Below are 17,490 nucleotides of genomic sequence, written 5' to 3'. Positions count from 1 at the left end.
GGACATGAACTGAGTCTACTACTGGGCTGTCAATGTTCCTTAGAGGCCTACCTATCTCTCACCCCCCCCCCCCCGCCCCCAGCCGTCTGTCACCTTCCAGGTAGGGTTCCTTACAGGGTGTCAGTCTTTGAATCACAAACAGGGCAACTTGGTACTGGCAATATTATTTTACTGAAGACCTGGAGTTGCACAAATAGTTCTTTAGAACATAAAAGGATTCATCCATCACAGTTACACTGAGTATTTAGAAGAGGCAAGTATAAAACAGTTCTGCTTCTACATGATACAAATTCCACATAATAGCATGATTTCAACAGTATATTAGAGCCGAGTCATCTTCCCTAGAACGGCTGATGATTCCCACAGGGGAGGGAACAACGCGAGTTGCATGAGTAGTCAAGTTTCTTTCCGTTCCCAAGTTCACTTTAGTTACAGGAAGCTAATGAGGCCAGTCTTGTCACTGGAGCAGAAGTCACAGGACTGTTCGGAACTCATCGAAAATGAAGTTAGGCACATGTGCTTCAGCCACCTGGAATAGAGAGCAGAAGTTAAATTATAGCATTGGAGCTAAAAAATAAATCACAATTTCACATATGACAATTCAAGAAGTGACATATCTGTTGTAATAAGATGAGGTGCTGACTCACACAGGTAAACTAGGAAACAGCCCTTTCATGGTTGGTGTCTTAGTGTCTCCTTATTGTGTACCACTAATACAACACTCGAGGGGAGACCACTGCCTCCAAACCATAGGCTTGGCTCTTGAGAATACTTTGATCTAGACATACACATCTGAGAGGCAATGAGGAGAAATCTGGGGCCAGAGGGAAGGGATGTGAAGGTCTTGAAAGGCTTGCATTCGGCCTGCATTCCTTAACTTTTTAGGAGGAGGAGGAGGTGGGGTGGGAGATGGAACAGGTGATCTCTGTGAGTCTTGAAAAACATTGCTGAATTCCTCTCTCTCTCTCCTGAAGCTATCTAACTGCTAAGCAGAGAACATGCAGTAAATGTGTACAGCACAAAAATCCCGAGAAACTAATACCAATGTTTAAATTTGTATTCTGGCTGTGGTGGTGGCCCTCGCCTTTAATCCCAGTACTCGGGAGGTGGCGACAGAATTCTGTGAGTTCAAGACTAGCCTGATCTACAAAACATGTTTCAAGACAGCCTAGGTTATTATACAGAGAAACCTTGTCTCAAAAAACAAAACCCAAAACAAAAATGGTATTCTTACAGTCCACACTCACTCAAAATCAGGATCATGTAACATTTTAAGCATAGAGATTTTACTGAAGATATTTTAATAGAGGTTAGTAAAAAAGAAAAAAGGGGGTGGGGTGGGGTGCTCAGAAGCAAGATATCCAATGATGGTTACAGCTCATTATGGAAGGGTGGATGGACCTTATAATCTGTTAGCTCTGAAAATGTATCCATACCCTTAAACATATATTGGTAGACATTTGCACATTTTATGTATTGTTTATGTTAATCTTTAGCAGGTAAATTCCTAGCAGCAGAATTTCTGGGACTAAGATAAATATATCATCAGAGTCTAAAAAGATAGATAAAGCCGAATTCCCCTCAAAGGCTGGGGTTGCTATACTGCCATCCACATCGTGGAGAATAAACCTTTCCAAGCACAGAGCCCAACATTTCCCTTGTCGCCAATCTAGGCTAGCTTGCACCTTGGATATAAGGTCACACCTTTTCTAAACGTTTACCGTAAAACACAGCCTGTTAATGTCCTTTACCTATCTCTCTACTGAACAGGTGATCTTTTTCTTTTTTTTTCTTTCTATTTTTTTTTTTTTTTTTTTTTTTTTTTTGGATTTTCGAGACAGGATTTCTCTGTAGCTTTTTTTGGTTCCTGTCCTGGATTAAAGGCGTGCGCCACCACCACCCGGCCTCTTTATTGAGTTGAATGAGAACATTATAAATTAAGGAAACGTCCACTTTTTTGATTTATAGGATTTATTCCTATCCATCTCTTATTTTTTCAGAGGCATTGGACAGAATTTAATCTGGCATAAACTAGACATTTTTTTTATAGGTTATGGTGAGGAAATTGTGTTGGTACACATTTATCTAAATGTCTTCTAACTTACCTGCTTCTGCCATTGGTTTTAACAACATGGGTGCCATTTTGCGCCCACACTGTGAGTGTCTCAGGCCACCACATAACTGTGGCCTGTTTCTCTCCTGATGTGAGGCGCCACTTTGTCCTGTGCACAGTTACATGCACAGAATGTGCACTGGCCCTGCTGGTCTCTTACCAGCACCACACCACTTCCGTTTCTGTAACTATAGGTGTTAATATCTGGTTTGCAATAATGTTTTCTGAAGTCCTTTATAAAAAGTCATAACATTTTTTAAAAAGGAAGTTAAAGATTAACTGGGGCTTTGATTATAATTACATAAATCTATAAAACTAGGTATCCCACCCAAATGTATAATTTGGAAGTCCCCTCATCTGAAACACAGATGTTCAAATCTTAAAATTTTGAGAATTTTAAGCATGAGGTTAGTTGAGAAAAGGGTTCTCAGAAGCAAGATATATCTAACTATTCTAGTGTCTATTATTTTAAAGAGTATCTTTTTATTTTTTAAAAGGCATGTCAGATACCTTGGAGCTGAAGTTACAGGCAGTTTTGAGCTGGCTAATGTGGGTATGGGGAATTGAACTCAGGTCCTCTGCAAGAAACAGTATGTGCTCTTAACCACTGAGCCATTGTTCCAATCTCTAGTAGTAGTCATAATTATACTATTTCTTTCTTTCATCTCTCTTTTTTTTTTTTTTTTTTTTCGAGAAAGGGTTTCTCTGTAGCTTTGGAGCCTGTCCTGGAACTCCCTTGGTAGACCAGGCTGGCCTCGAACTCACAGAGATCCGCCTGTCTCTGCCTCCCAAGTGCTGGGATTACAGGCGTGCGCCACCACCGCCCAGCTTCTTTGGTTTTTTTGAAACAGGGTTTCTCTCTAGCTTTGGAGCCTGTCCTAGAACTCACTATGTAGACCAGGTTGGCCTTGAACTCAAGAGAGCCTGCCTCTGCCTCCTGGCAAACACTACCACTGCCCAGCCATGAATTTCTTTCATACTTCTGTGAATGGAACCTTTTTCTCATTTTAAGAGATTTCATTTTGCCCATTTATTATTTAAGTAGGTTATTGAACTTATTTTTATTTGTTTTTTGGGACAAGATCTCAATATATAAAGCTTGGCTGGCCTGGAACTTGCTATATAGACCAGGCTGATTTCAAATTCATAGATATCTACCCGCCTCTGCCTCAAAAGTGCTGGGATTAAATGTGTGTGCCACTAACCCCAACTTTTATTCACCTTTAAATTTTTTTTCAGTACTGGTGTTGAACCCAGGGCTTGCTCTACCAACGATCTGAGCTCATTTAGAAAGTTTCCCCATGACAGAATCAGTTTTAGAGCCTTTGAGGTTCCCTCCTCTCAGAAAACTTTAGCTTGTGTCAAGTTGACATAAAACTCCCCAGCACAAAGTGTCACCTTCTCCCAAGAGCTTTAAAGCAGTGATCCCAGGCTTGCCCCGACTTCACATTCTTCCTGCCTCAGCCCCCTTGAGTACTGGGTTACATCAAAGCATGACTGGACCCAGCATTTTCTTTCTCCAAGATGTAATACACATTCTCCAGGCTGGCTTAAACCTGAGATTCTCCTACCTTAACCTCTTTAGAAGCTGGGGTTAAGTTACCCTCTATGAGATTTAAGAATTTGTGGTCACCTCTTACCTCACCCTGATTTGATTCGAGGGTTTGTACCTGGTCTTGTGAGTGTTTGGTTGATGCCTCTGGTAGGTCTGCTGTTTTCTGGGGTAGTGGATCTGGGGGACAGAGGAGGTGTGTGTGTGTGTGGGGGGGGTGGCTGAGCAGAGGGAGGGGATGCTGCAGTAGGGATGTGTGGTACGAGAGAATAATAAATGAAAAAAATTAAAAAAAAGTTTCCCCATGATTCTATGAGGCTCTCATTACATTCTTAGTAGGCAGCACTTGCTTTATTTCTTCCAGATCTGTCATACTCAGTTTTCCATCATCTATCATCTGCACGATGAGAACAGGAGGTGTCGGTAGTGTCACGTGGCTTTTACAGCCCGACAAGACTGCTGCTGTCCTTTCACTAAGTACTGCATGCTCATGGAGATGCTCATCCATCAGCTTTGGCTGTTGTTGTTAGAAAGTGCCTTCCATTAAGAGACTTTTCCACACATATTACTTATGCACACAGACGCCGAATGCCTCTAGAGGTCAGAGGACATCCTGTGGGGACCAGATTTCTCTTTCTGCCATCTGGGTTCTGGGACTCAGACGGTCAGGTTTAGAAGCAAGCGCCTCTACCTGACAATCCCATTTTTAACTATTAATGTTTAAAAAAGGAGAAACCATTTTTTTCAGCATTTGTTATAGGTCTTTACATTTCTTAAATCAAGCTTTGTGTTTAAACTTCCCAAGGGTGATATTATTTAGGGGGGCAAAGAAGGACTTTGCTAGAAGGTAAAAAGCACTTCTTCATTTCTGGAAGCAGTGGCCATATACAGCTGTGGCTGTGGCCTGGACTTAGGTGCTGGGCCCTAGGCTGTTAGGGAGATACAGAACAGAGCACCCATGGCCATTTCTTTCCCTGGTCAGTTAGAAATCCCTTCCTTGCTTGTTCATCTCACTGAGTGGGCCCTGAAGAGGGTCAGGAGCGAGGAGGGGACAGAAGCCCTTCACTGTGCAGGGAAGAGGCACGATGGAGACCAAGGCACAGCAGTGGGAGGGGCCGAGGGGCATCTGCTGAAGAGGGACACATCGTCATCACCGTCACCCTCTGGTCTCTGTGGCTTACCCTGCGGGGGAGCTTTGTGTATCGGACATAATCCTCCAGGAACAGAAGGGCACCCACAGCATCTGCAGGCATTTCAGGCATCTTCTGGCTGTAAAAGAAGTCTGGGTCAGTCAGCTGCTTTGTATGTTAACAGGCCCTTACTTGACTAACGAGCAGCATGCCAAATCTCTAACAAACCCATAGGGCACCCCTTGATTCCTATGAAATAATTATCCTACTCTTATTTAGGAATCAACCTCGCAGAGAACAACCTAGCCATGAGCTGGTGCAATGGATCAGTGGGTAAAAGCACCTGCCATCAAGTGTGATGATGGCTTGAGTTCCATCCCCAGAATCCACCTGAGGAAGAGAACTGGCTCCCTGAAGGTTGTCTTCTGACCTCCACATGCACACACATAAATAAATGGATTAAATAAAAAAATCCAAACCCTAACCTTGTCGCAGGCTTACAGAATGGTCTTGTAGTTCACACCCATCTCCACGTCTTTCGCACTCCGTGACTCAATGCCTGCCGGGCTCCCGTACTTTCCCATCCTCTAATCTTTTAGCCACATTGTTTGCGCACTCATTTGAAAGTAAATGACTAGCCAGGACAATTCCATCCACTCTGGAGGCTGTTGCAGGAGAACTGTACACTTAACAACTACCTGGGCTATAGACTAAATCCAGGGACAGGTTGGGGAACAGTGAGACAATGTCTCCAGAGTAAAAGGAGGACAGAGTGTGGCCTAGCTTTAGAGTGCTTGCCTGCACATATGAGATCCTAGCATAGCAGAACAGAAACAGATGGTAATCTGTTAACTTTACACTGTAACAAGACAGAAATGTTTGAGCTAGGCTGACCCTTTCAGGCAGCAGAGAAGGAAGCTCAGGTTGCAGGAGCCTAAAGCCATGGCTTTCATTTTTTCCTAGCCTAGAAAATCCCCTGAAGAGAAAGGAGCAAAGAACTAGAAGAAATTGAAGGTTTGTATGTCTTGCTATACAAGGCCTTTTCCCTGGCCTTGACACTGAGGAAGCACTCCTCTTTAGTGTGGGAATCCATGTCTTGGTGATCACTGAGGTGTCTGATTCCCCTTTGAGTGAGTGGGGCCATATTTGAATGGTGCTCACACTGAGGAATACGACTCCCCTTTGGTGACTGGATCCATGTCTTGGTGACGGTCACACTGAGAAGTTGAGTAGGGCCGTGTCTTAGTGGTGCTCCAGCAGGAGTGCAGGGCTTGCTGGGCTCTGAGCTGAAGCCAACATGGCAGAGTCACAGGTCTGCACTTTCTTTCTAATAGAAAGAAATCTGATAATGTCTACTAATCTCCATCAGGATCCAGTTTTACAATGTCCCTGCCAGTACAACTATGGAAAATTCCATGGCAGGGTGGCCAAGGATAAGCACTGGAGGTGACTGCCAGACATGGGGAGGTGCCCTGACTTGTTCATAGAGGAGAAGCAGCTACTCCCTGTCTGCCAGGACAGCAATGAGAGGGATTTGTCACGGGAGGTTGGTGACACTAAAGCCCACTGTTTCTGATTGGTCCTCTGTACCTTGTGCACTGCTCCATTGTGGAGCGAATAAACTGGCCTGTCAGGGCCAGGAACTGCTCGGTGTACCGGGAATGAAACTGCTTCAGCAGAGTGAGCAGTCCCAGGACGAGCGGTGGCCAGTCCACGGGGTCAGCAGGTTTCCGGCAGACCATTCCTATGAGGAAGAAAGACACAATGCCCATTGAGCGCCTTGCTTCTGACAATGTTCGCCAAATAGCAGCCCTCATCAATGTCACCATGGCTGGCAAGGGATTATTTTGAGGAAACAGTAATTCTGGGCTACCTCTTAAACTAGTTGTGAGGTTCGTGGAACATCCTAATGTCTGAAGGGTTTAATTTTTATCATCACTGTTTATTTTTTTTAATTTATTTATTTATTAAGGATTTCTGCCTCCTCCCCGCAACCGCTTCCCATTTCCCTCCCCCTCCCCCGATCAAGTCCCCCTCCCTCATCTGCTCGAAGAGCAATCAGGGTTCCCTGACCTGTGGGAAGCCCAAGGACTGCCCACCTCTATCCAGGTCTCCTAAGGTGAGCATCCAAAGTGCCTAGGCTCATCACTGTTTATTTTGTTCTACACTATTAATGCCCTCTGTGGTAGAGACTTGAGATGTACATTCATGTGAATGAGAATACAAAACTCACCTTAACTTGACTAGAGCTAATGGCAGCATGGCATTCTAGATACCCAGAAGCACCTTACTAAGTAAAATCAGTTAAAATTCTGTTTAAAATGTTTTTAAAAAACAATATTGAGGGGCTGGAGAGATGGCTCAGAGGTTAAGAGCATTGCCTGCTCTTCCAAAGGTCCTGAGTTCAATTCCCAGCAACCACGTGGTGGCTCACAACCATCTGTAATGGGGTCTGGTGCCCTCTTATGGCCTGCAGGCATACACAGAGACAGAATATTGTATACATAATAAATAAATAAAAAAATATTTAAAAAAAAACAATATTGAGCATAAAGATAAGAAATGAATCTGCTCAAGTCAAGACAGTGGAAGAAAGAAGACGGGGGTGGCCTGGATGCCACTGCCTGGCTTTCTCACTGGGGACTTCTGCTGCCGGGATGGCTATGCTAAGCGGGAGAGTTTAGGGCCTTCACAGGGAAAAATGGAGATGTTAGAAGACGCACACCGCCTGCCTTCAAAGCTATAAAGTTACACTCAACAGTACGGGCATGAAGACAGACTTATCATTGCATCAGGACAGAGGCCTGAAACAGTCTGACCTTCAGACAATCCATTGACTTTCCACAAATATAACCAACAAGTTACTGGAGAAAGAGAAATTTTGTCAAAACATGATACTAAATTGGATAGCCTCACAAAGGGGCTGAGGATGGTGAACCTGATCCCACCTTACACCAGATGCAAACAATAACTTGGGTGGTTCATAAGTCTTAGCGTGAGAGATTAAACTACAGTTACTAAAAAATGAACGGTAAACCAAAGTCTGTGAGGGAATATTCAATAGTTACAGGGACCGCTGAATATTCAATAATCACAGGGACCGGTGAAAGACGAGCATTTCTCAGTCTGGAGACGAAGCTTCCCATTAACAGGGATGGTCGTTAGCTGGTTTGCCCAATGTGAGCAGAAGGGATCAGCACCTGTGAGCACTTGGCGGGAAGAGGCCAAGTTGGAATCCAATCAACACGGTGCCCTCCCTTATGCAGCAATTACTGACCAAAGGCACTGTGCCTGGCAGCAGGTAGAACAGGAACTGGCAGAGGAACAATGCCTAGGACCAGTGAATGTTTCTGAATGAGAGGATTAAAAAACCCAGAGACTCCACAGTTTACTTTAAAAACATTTTAGAACCTAGGACAGAAAACAAGGAAGAGATACAGTTTAAAGTATTTAAGAAAACAGTAATACAGATTTGTGGAAATGTCCTTACAGTGCCAGTGACTGAAAGGCTGTAGTGCTAGGCTCTGAGAGCACTTTTTTTTTTTAAATATTTATTTATTTATTATGTATACAATATTCTGTCAGTGTGTATGCCTGCAGGCCAGAAGACCCCATTACAGATGGTTGTGAGCCACCATGTGGTTGCTGGGAATTGAACTCAGGACCCTTGGAAGAGCAGGCAATGCTCTTAACCTCTGAGCCATCTCTCCAGCCCCCCTGAGAGCACTTTTTAAACCAACTAGACACGCAGTGGATTAAAAAATTCCACTTGGTCAGATGCAAAGTCTGGAGACAGAGGAAGGACCTGGGAATCTCCTGGGTAATTATAGCAATGCTCACAGTAAACTGATCAACAACAAAAAAATCAGTTATATTACCAGCCGGGACACCTATAGCAGAAGCCTTGGGTATGTACTATCTGTAGCAAACATTCTCACATGTAACCATGTGTACATTGTAGTCTGAGATACTCACTTATTCTGGTAGCCAGCAGCACATGGATACTCACAGGAACAAACATGAACATAAAGAAATTTCTTTCACACCATAATCAGCTACTCATGCATTGAATGAGGAGACCCAAGTAAAGAAGTTGCACATCTGTAAGAGGCGGGCGTGCTCAGCTGGCTTGGAACCCACTGTGCACATCCCATCAACGGTATTACGTGGCAGCGGCACAATGGCACTGTCTTATCCATGTGCACTTGGTTACGAAAGCCTGATGTCTGACGTGGCATTATATTCAGAACGCTGTCCTCACACACTCATCTACTGCTTGTTTATTACAAAGCAAAACCTTGGCATCATACCTAGATTTTTGTTATACTGAAGCTTTGGCAACTGAGCAATCAAGAAGAGAAAGTTGACGATCGGGAAGTAGGGTAAGCGCTTCGTTGTTATGTAAATCTGGAAGAGAAAGACAGAAAGATGGACGGTTTCTTCATATTACAGAGTATCACAGAACACGTTTCAAGCAAAAAGCTCTGCTGTCTGTCTGTTTGCTCTTCTGACGGCCTCCCATAGGAGGAGTTCCATCATTTGCTGCCTCTGGAGATTTACTTCCTAAGGCCACAGGTAAATACAGGCACCTACATGCTTTACTCCTTTCCTTACAGACTGGAGTTCCTCTTCCAATCCTATTATTATCACTTCTAAAAGGAGGGGCAAGAGGTGACGAGTAAGGATGATAGGGACAGCAAAATCAAGAGCAGTGAAGGTGTGGGGCTGGAAAGATGGCTCAGCTAATGGGGACTCTTCAGAGGACTCAGGTTCAGTTTCCAGCACTAACATAGTAGCACACAACTGTCCTTAACTCCAGTTCCCGGGGATCTGACATCATCTTCTGGTCTCCTTGGGCATCAGGCAGACACCCGGTGCACTTACACACAAGTGGGCAAATCTTTAAAAAGAAAGAGTAGTGAAGAGACGTAGGGCAAGGGAGGGAGCCTGAAACAAAAGGAAGAGGGAAAAGATCCAGGCAGCAGAGAGCAGAAAGCAACAGCAGACGCTGAGGAAGAAAGCAAAGCCTCCTTTGTCATATGCTTCCCACAGGCAGTCTCCCCCGCAGTGAACATGGCAGAAAAGTCAGGGCAGAAAAGTCAGGGCAGACAAAGCCATGCCACCCCTCAGCAGGCCTCCAGTCCACAGAAGACAGGGCAGCACCCTGGTTCAGAGCCCAGGCTCTTTCACTGGCCAGCTCCCCCATTAGTGCAGAGGCCCAGGGTAGCCCTTGATCTCCGCAAGCCTCAGGCCCCTCACTAAGGCTGGCCTGTTTCCCGGGGCTGCTCCACAAATCACTCTGATGTCAATCACCCTTTACGTTCATCATCAGTGGTTTATTTTGTGACAGGGTTTTATTATTATGATTTAAAATCGAAAGTAACCAGGGTAGCCCTCTAAAATGGACATGTTTCTGCATCAACACATATAAACACTCAAACATAGGAAATACATCGCAAGTGCAGGCACCGCCATATGAGATCTAGCACTGACTCATGAGAGACCCTGCATCTCTCAATGGGTTCTGGAGCTCAGAGTTGAGAACAGAGAAGCTTGGCATTTGTAACTGGAGTTCCCGCTGGTCACCATGGGGAAGCATTTGCAAGCAAGACAGAGCAGTGTGGCTGTTCCAACTCCAGCTGAACCCACACTGATACTGCATTTACTCTTCCAGAACCCTGACCAGTACCAGTCTCACAGGCAGGGAGGTGACATCATTTAAAAAAGGCTGGAAAATGACAGCATGGGGTTCCGGAGGCTGAATGCAGGTTTCTGGAACATTTTCACAGAGATTTGTCACCTTTTGTATTACACAGTCCTGTACCCACCCCCCCCATTCAATTTCATATTTAGTCATTAACCTTATTCAGTGGGTTATGAATGCCAGCTGCCTCCAGATAGGCTGTGATTTCATATAAGAGTGTGTTATCTTCTTTGGGGTAGGGAAGCGAAGGGTCCCGATAGTGGGCTTCAATGTCAGCCAAGAGAGCCCTAAAGGGGGAGAGAAACAGCAATAAACATGAGCGGTCGGTCAGCTGAGTTTATACATCTGTCCCCGAGTCTTGTCCTTAGGACTCCCGATCCACAAGCCTGTGACTATGACCTAGAATCACTGTATCTCTTGGAGTCAAGTTAAATCAAGTGCTTTCACTACAGATTACAAAAGAAAAAAAAGTGTGTGTGTCTGTGTGCGCCCATGGAGGCCGGATGAGGGCCTCTGATTCCTTGGAGCTGGAGTCACAGGTGGCTGTCAGCTGTGCAACAGGGTGCTGGGAACCAAACACTGGTCTTCTGAAAGAGAAGCCAGTGCTCTTAACTGCGGAACCATCTCTGCAGTCCCTCCTTGGCCAAAATGGGCCAAACTGTTTCTAAGAACTATTTTGTTAGCAGAGCTGACGTTGGGATGGAGAAGCCTGGATTGTTTATCTGTGCATAAAGAAAGGAGGAGAACAGCAGTCGTAAGGGAGGGTATGTGTGCACCCAGGATGTATTGGTCTGTTCTTCCCTGCACTCTGGGTAACTGCTGCTTAGCTCCTTGGAGTCCACCTCTTGTCGATTCTGTTAACAACAGTTTTTTAAGCTGGGACACGGGTCTAGCAGTGCTACTGTATGTTATGTGAGCAACACACGTGAAAAACCCAGAGACCTTACACGAACAGGATGTGAAGTGGGTGCTCGGGGGTGGACAGTGCGAGCCCACACGCTGCTGCCTCAGACCCCGGCACTTACTTATTGAGGTTGTCCAGAGCAGCAGCCAGATGTCTGGAGTCAAATCGACACGAGGAATGTAGCTCATTGGCAATCTGCTGTCTCAGGATCTGCATCTGTCCAACCTGAGAACCAGTGACAGAATGCAGAAGTGTCACGCAGGGTACCTGAGAGTCGTCACTAGCCTGCACACAGAGCTGGAGCGGCTCCGAGGGATGTGCCTTTGGCAGTCACCAGTCCGCTACACTGTCTCCAAGGCAGCCATAGCAGCGCCTCCTCCAAATGCCTCTGGTTGTTCTCTGTCACCAGAGAGCCACACTGCAGCTTCATATGATAAAGCTTTCCTAGCACCATGGAGAAGTCCAGGCCAGTGGCTTCACTGTGCTCTTGCTGGAGTCTAAAAAAAGCTAGTGGTCATCTAAATAGTTAATTGGTTCATTTGTCTTTATTCCTCATTTGCAAAGACACAGTGTTTTATTCATAGCATATGGATAATTTATGCTCCCAAAGATCCCCGCTTCTGAACATTGAGGTAGCCAGGAGGGAAAGGAACAATTGCTCTGCTGTAATGCTGTGAGGACCACAGGCTTCAGATGACAGACCAGAGCGTTCTATAAACTTGAGCAAGTGGGAAGCTATGGGTCCATGAAGAGCCCAGTGGGTGGTAGCTCCAGAGAGAAGGATAAAGGAATGAATGGCGTGAGACATAACAAGAATCTGCAGAAGTTCTGTTTCAGCCATGAAAGGAATAGATTTCCATCAACATGAAGTCGTAGGAAAATAGTAATTTACAAAACAGTGTTAGTTATTCCTGCCCCCCCCCCCATACTTTCTTTACATAGTATTGACTAGCCTGTTTCCCATAGCATACCTTCATTATGGCTTCCAGGTAAGCGGTCCAAATCTTCTGTGTTTTAGTGATGGCGGAAAGATAAACTTTACTGGAATTTGCTGAAAGTTAAAATACAGTCTGAGTTCAGTAAATCCAGAAAGGTTGGTTATAATAATACAGCGTCATTTCTGCCTTGGAGAATCTCAGGACACTTACCTACAATGCTTTTTAGGGGGCTGACAGCATTCATAAGTGTTTTTAAAGTATCTTGAACAGTTCTATCTTTCAGGATAATTTTCTGAAACATACTGAGGAAATTCTACAAACAAGAAGCCATGTTTAAAATCCAAATATAACAACCCCAAACTCCAGTTAATTCAGAAGCTGTATAGAACATCGTCTACCTCAGTACAGACAACCTCTAAATGGAAAGGAAGCATACCCAGGTTCCTCCTAGGAGCAGAGGCTGTAAGGAGGAGATAAAGTTTCCAGCACAACTCTCTCTTTCCCAAACTGAAATTAACTAAAGCAGTCTACCCCTAGAATGGCAATGCTGACCAAAGAAGTTCCTGTCTACCTAGTAAAGTCAGCCAGGCCTCACATCAGGGTGAGAAATCACGGAGGACACTGAGTTTAATTTGTCAGGTGAGACCTGTTGTTATGCTTCCCAGGCAGAAACCAGACATGCAGGTCTGTAACAGGCAGTCTTTGTCTTCTTGGCAAAGTGTAAAGTGTGTCTGGATGCTTCCAGAGAAGTTTAATGTCAAAGGGAAGACTCAGGCCAAACAGGGGCAACACCATTCCATAAGCTGGGGTCCAAGTCTGAATTAAGGGCAGAAAGTGGACCAAGCATTGACATCCATCTCTGCTTCCTGATACAGGAGCAGTGTGACCACAGTAGAAGACATTCTGGAAGCCAGGCCTTCCCCTCCACGATGGACCAGACTCTCAAACTGTGAGCCAAAATACAGCCTTCTGTCCTTAAGTTGCTTGTCAGATATTTTCCCACGGCCACAAGAGAAGCAGCTGACATGGGGCTCCTGGCTCACCTGTAATTCTTTCACAATCATGAAGCACAGCAGTCGGTCCAATCCATTCAGGCCAAAAGTCCCCAAGGTGTTCTGGATTTCTGAGAAGAGCCGACTGCTGGTGACCTCCTGACGAGTCTTCATGTCATACCAAGTGTTCAGCTGGTCTATGTAGCATGTCATTCTAAAACAAAGGTACAACCAAAGTCCTAGCTCAGACGTGTGGGACAGGAGCTAGGGTATCACAAGCCAGGGCACAGGCTGCATGCCTTCGGTTGTTTTACAGTCTACTATACTATACTATACTATACTCTACTCTACTATACTATACCAGCCCTGCCTCGACCTCCTGAGTGCTGGGGTTGCAGTATGAGCCAGCATTACTGGTTAGGACTTGTGTTTGGTGTTTCCTCACTTCTGTCCAGGTAATCAGTCTTGTCTGCCTGATGGTTGCCTGATGTCACAGAAGGTAAAGCTCAGCTAGGTCTCCCTTCCCCACTGTATGCTTCCTTGGTTTCATTTATTTCCACTCGGCTGAGCTACTCCTGGGAACCATGCTGAGAAGACAAAGTTAAGTTCAGTTGCCGGGCTGGAGGACTCTAGTTCCCAGCTACCCTTTTATAGGATGCTTCTTAAAATTTCCAGAGACTGAGGACAGATGAGAATCTAGTGTCAATCCCACTGGTAAAGAAGAAACTTAGGATCTTTGACGGTGACATCTGAGTGATGGAGGAAGGTCATTGGCTAATAAAGGAACTGCCTTGGCCCATTTTATTGGTTAGAAGATAGGTGGGTGGAGTAAACAGAACAGGATACTGGGAGGAAGAGGAAGTGAGCTCAGAGTCTCGACAGCTCTCCTCTCCGGAGCAGACGCCTCAGCAGAGACGCCATGCCCTGCTCCCTGGCAGACACACGCGATGAAGGTCCGACCCAGGATGGACATAGGCTAGAATCTTCCCGGTAAGCGCACCTTGGGGTGCTACACACAGATGATTAGAAATGGGCTAAATTAATATGTGAGAATTAGCCTAGAAGAGAATGGGCCAAGCAGTGTTTAAAAGAATACAGTGTCCGTGTAACTATTTCGGGGCATAGGCTAGCCGGGCAGGCGGCTGGGGTGTTGGGGACGCAGCCCCGCTGCCCCTTTTTACTACATCTGAGGGGGAAGATTAAGCTGTGTCCTTCCTTCCCAGCTCACTAAATGGTCGATGCCCATCTTCTTGGAACCCCTCATTGATTCTCTTTAGTCTTGGGAACACAGTACAATGACGACAGTGGCAGAAACCCAACATCATCTACTGAGCACTCAAGTTATCCTATGTCACCCTCATAAGCTCTGTGAAATACAAGCCAGTTAACCCCTGACTTAAAGGGGGAGATGGCAGAGGGCAAGGTAGGCCTGATTGCAAGATTATATCATTTCAAAGCTTTGGGTCTCAATCATGGAGGAGGGGCCTCGAGTGACTAGTAGGGCCTGCAGAAGGAACAGATGTCCAAAGTCCACTCCTGGATAATCTGATTCAGCAGGAAAGGGGTGTAGTCCCAGAGTCTACAGTTCCAACAAACTTTACACATGTTGGTCTCCTGTTATAAACACCACCAGCCACACACATGCTGGCACTTTGGATGTGACATCTGAGAGGACCCTGGTTCTGATAATGAATCCCCAGTCACATCTAATCTCCCCTGAAAGTGTGAGCAGGGTGCCAGGCAGGGCAGTTTCTAGAAGGGCTCGGTAATTTAAGCCACAGACACAAAGGACTGTTTCTTCTCTTGTTTGTGGCAGAAAAAAATCGGCTAAAAATCTCAAAAGGTTTACCAACAGTTTACCGACTTTCACAAATCTTGAGACGAAATAGTGCCAGACTAGAGGACAGTATGGAGTGCTGGAAGAATGCACACACATTCAACAGGACACAGGTGGGCGGGGAGAGAAAGAGGCAAGTCTATCTATTGTGGTCCTCTGTGAGCGCGTGCACACAACTGAGCCACAAGACATGAGCCCGCTCTTTCCTCAGCTGGTCTTAGTGTACTGCTTCACCTGAGGCTCAAAGGGAGAGTCAATGGGTTTAGCTGGATTTACTAAGAGGGCCCACGGTATCCACCAGATATTCTCAGGAATAGATTTAATTACGTGAGATTTTCACCCAGTCATGCTGAAGTTACATGGACCCATGTGACTAGGGTGGACCCATTGGACATAGTGTGACCTTGACTCACAGTCCTTTGGGAACAGAAACTTGGCATGGTCTAGCACACTGTCTGCCAACTGTGTTATGCTGGGCAGGAGAGTAAGCTTTTGTGTCTGGATTTCTTCATTTTTGAAGAGGTAAGAGCAACAATGCCTACCTCTCGAGATTATTACAAGGAGTAAGTATATAGCTGTGGGTGGCATGCTGATTGGTCACTGGACAGTATTCGGGTCCTTGGCTTAGACATAAGCATGCCATCTTTAATGGTCAGGATGAGCTGACAAGTACAAGACTAGGCACAAGGGAGCACACTTCAGTGACACAGGCTCACATGTCTTGTGGCCTGAAGCTCAGCCATACTCAGAAATCCTTACTTTGGGTCTGTGATCCTCAAGATTTCTCTGCAGAGACGACCGATAAATGTTATGGACTCATCCACGGGCGCGAACTTGGGTATTGGAATGTGAGTGGACTGGTACATACTCTGCCAGTCTTGAATCTGGAACACAAAACCATAAATGCCTACTTCAGCTCTGACAGTGTAACTCACTAATCTCACAAGCACTGCATGAACAATAACAAATGTTGCTTGGTTTTGAAGAGAAAATTTTAAATCAACAGCAAAGTCCCAAAGGCTACACAGAACAGCAAACCAGAGAAGAAACAACTGTTAAAAGGGGCTGGAGATGCAGCCCAGCTGGCAGAGTACCTGCCTAGCATGAGCAATGCCCTGGGTGCCATCCACAGTGCCACCAACCAGGCACAGCAATGCAGGCCCGTAATTCCAGAAGTAGGGAGGTGGAGGCTGGAGAGCAAGTTCAAGGTCATCCTTGGCTGAACAGTGAGTTGGACGCTAGCCTGGGCTGCAGGAAAGTGAGAGATAAGGAGAGTCGGGAGAGACTTGGTCTTTTTGGTCTTACGAGTAGAGACGGACAGTGTAATCTGCAAAATCTAAACTAGCATTAGCTTAAATAATCTTTGGACAGTGTCACCTGCATGTGTCAGTGCCTTGTCTGTCTAAAGCAGCGGCAGTGGAGTTTGGTGCTATTCTGAGGTTCATGAAAAAAAAGAAAAGAAAATAGAAAAGCAATCCACTTTTCAAAGAAGATATACACACATGGCCAATAAACACGTGAAGATACTAGACAGCCATTAGGGAAGCATGCATCAATAAAAGTCACCTTCATGCCCCACGAGGTCAGTGGAAGTTAGGGAGTGGATAGCAGCAAGTGCTGGAACCTGAGGAAACAGAAACCCGTGCATGGCCTGGGGGACGTGGGATGGCAGCGCTGCTATGGGAGGGCTCTGGGGGGCCCTGCTCAAGCCAACAGCATCACAAAGTCCGGAGGTCCTGCACCTCGCATCTCAACCTGCTGGCTTCTAACAAGCAGAGCAGCAGCTGCTATAGCCACTTGGCAACCCATGCTTTCTCTGTGGCACAGAAAGCTCTGCGAGGCCAGGTCCCATGTCAACTCTCCTTTTATCCTGAAGTCTCCTGAAGGTGCTCTGTGGGACTTCAGTACTGACTTTCAGTAAAACTATTAGACAAAACAACAACCAAAAACTTTCTTGTTGGGATTCCTGAAACTTGGAGTGTGTATCTTAAATATGAGAAATAATGAATATAGTCAAGAATTGAAAAAAAACTTGTTAAATACCTTTGTTCTTAAGAAGTTATTACATTCTTGCTCCACGTTATAATTTATAATACGAGAGACTTCCTCCTGCCAAATCTTCAGACCATAGATGCTGACATAGTCCTGTATGTACTCAAAAGAACGATGGAACCCATCCATGGTGGCTCCCAGATCTTTCAGCTTGGGCATCAACTCACTTGGCTATGCAGAAGGACAGGAAAACTGTCAATGGGAGCAAACTGTCAAGACTAACACCTACATTAGACTTAAATGACACACTAAGGGACCTTAGTGGTGG

At 45.5% G+C, this 17,490-nt stretch overlaps 1 protein-coding gene across 1 annotated transcript in view; it reads right to left on the bottom strand.

Moving 5' to 3' along the window:
• Positions 1-135: 135 nt before the first annotated feature.
• The window catches only part of Washc5 (WASH complex subunit 5), a 44,037-nt gene continuing 26,682 nt past the window's right edge, over positions 136-17,490 (bottom strand). Inside the window, exons 19-29 of the mRNA XM_041671905.1 lie at positions 17,214-17,393; positions 15,930-16,054; positions 13,385-13,547; positions 12,552-12,654; positions 12,375-12,454; positions 11,525-11,628; positions 10,657-10,786; positions 9,106-9,202; positions 6,386-6,539; positions 4,847-4,934; positions 136-529 (exon numbers count right to left, since the gene is read on the bottom strand). Of these exons, the coding sequence (XP_041527839.1) occupies positions 473-529; positions 4,847-4,934; positions 6,386-6,539; positions 9,106-9,202; positions 10,657-10,786; positions 11,525-11,628; positions 12,375-12,454; positions 12,552-12,654; positions 13,385-13,547; positions 15,930-16,054; positions 17,214-17,393 (1,281 nt within the window). The 3' untranslated portion in view covers positions 136-472. The remainder of the gene's footprint in view (positions 530-4,846; positions 4,935-6,385; positions 6,540-9,105; positions 9,203-10,656; positions 10,787-11,524; positions 11,629-12,374; positions 12,455-12,551; positions 12,655-13,384; positions 13,548-15,929; positions 16,055-17,213; positions 17,394-17,490) is intronic.

Source organism: Microtus oregoni, unplaced genomic scaffold, assembly GCF_018167655.1.
Source record: "Microtus oregoni isolate MIOR12 unplaced genomic scaffold, Mior012 000022F_ref0000154, whole genome shotgun sequence".
NCBI classification, from domain to species: domain Eukaryota; kingdom Metazoa; phylum Chordata; class Mammalia; order Rodentia; family Cricetidae; genus Microtus; species Microtus oregoni.
The sequence above is the reverse complement of the archived record's forward strand: the minus strand, read 5'-3'. Positions and strand labels throughout refer to the sequence as shown.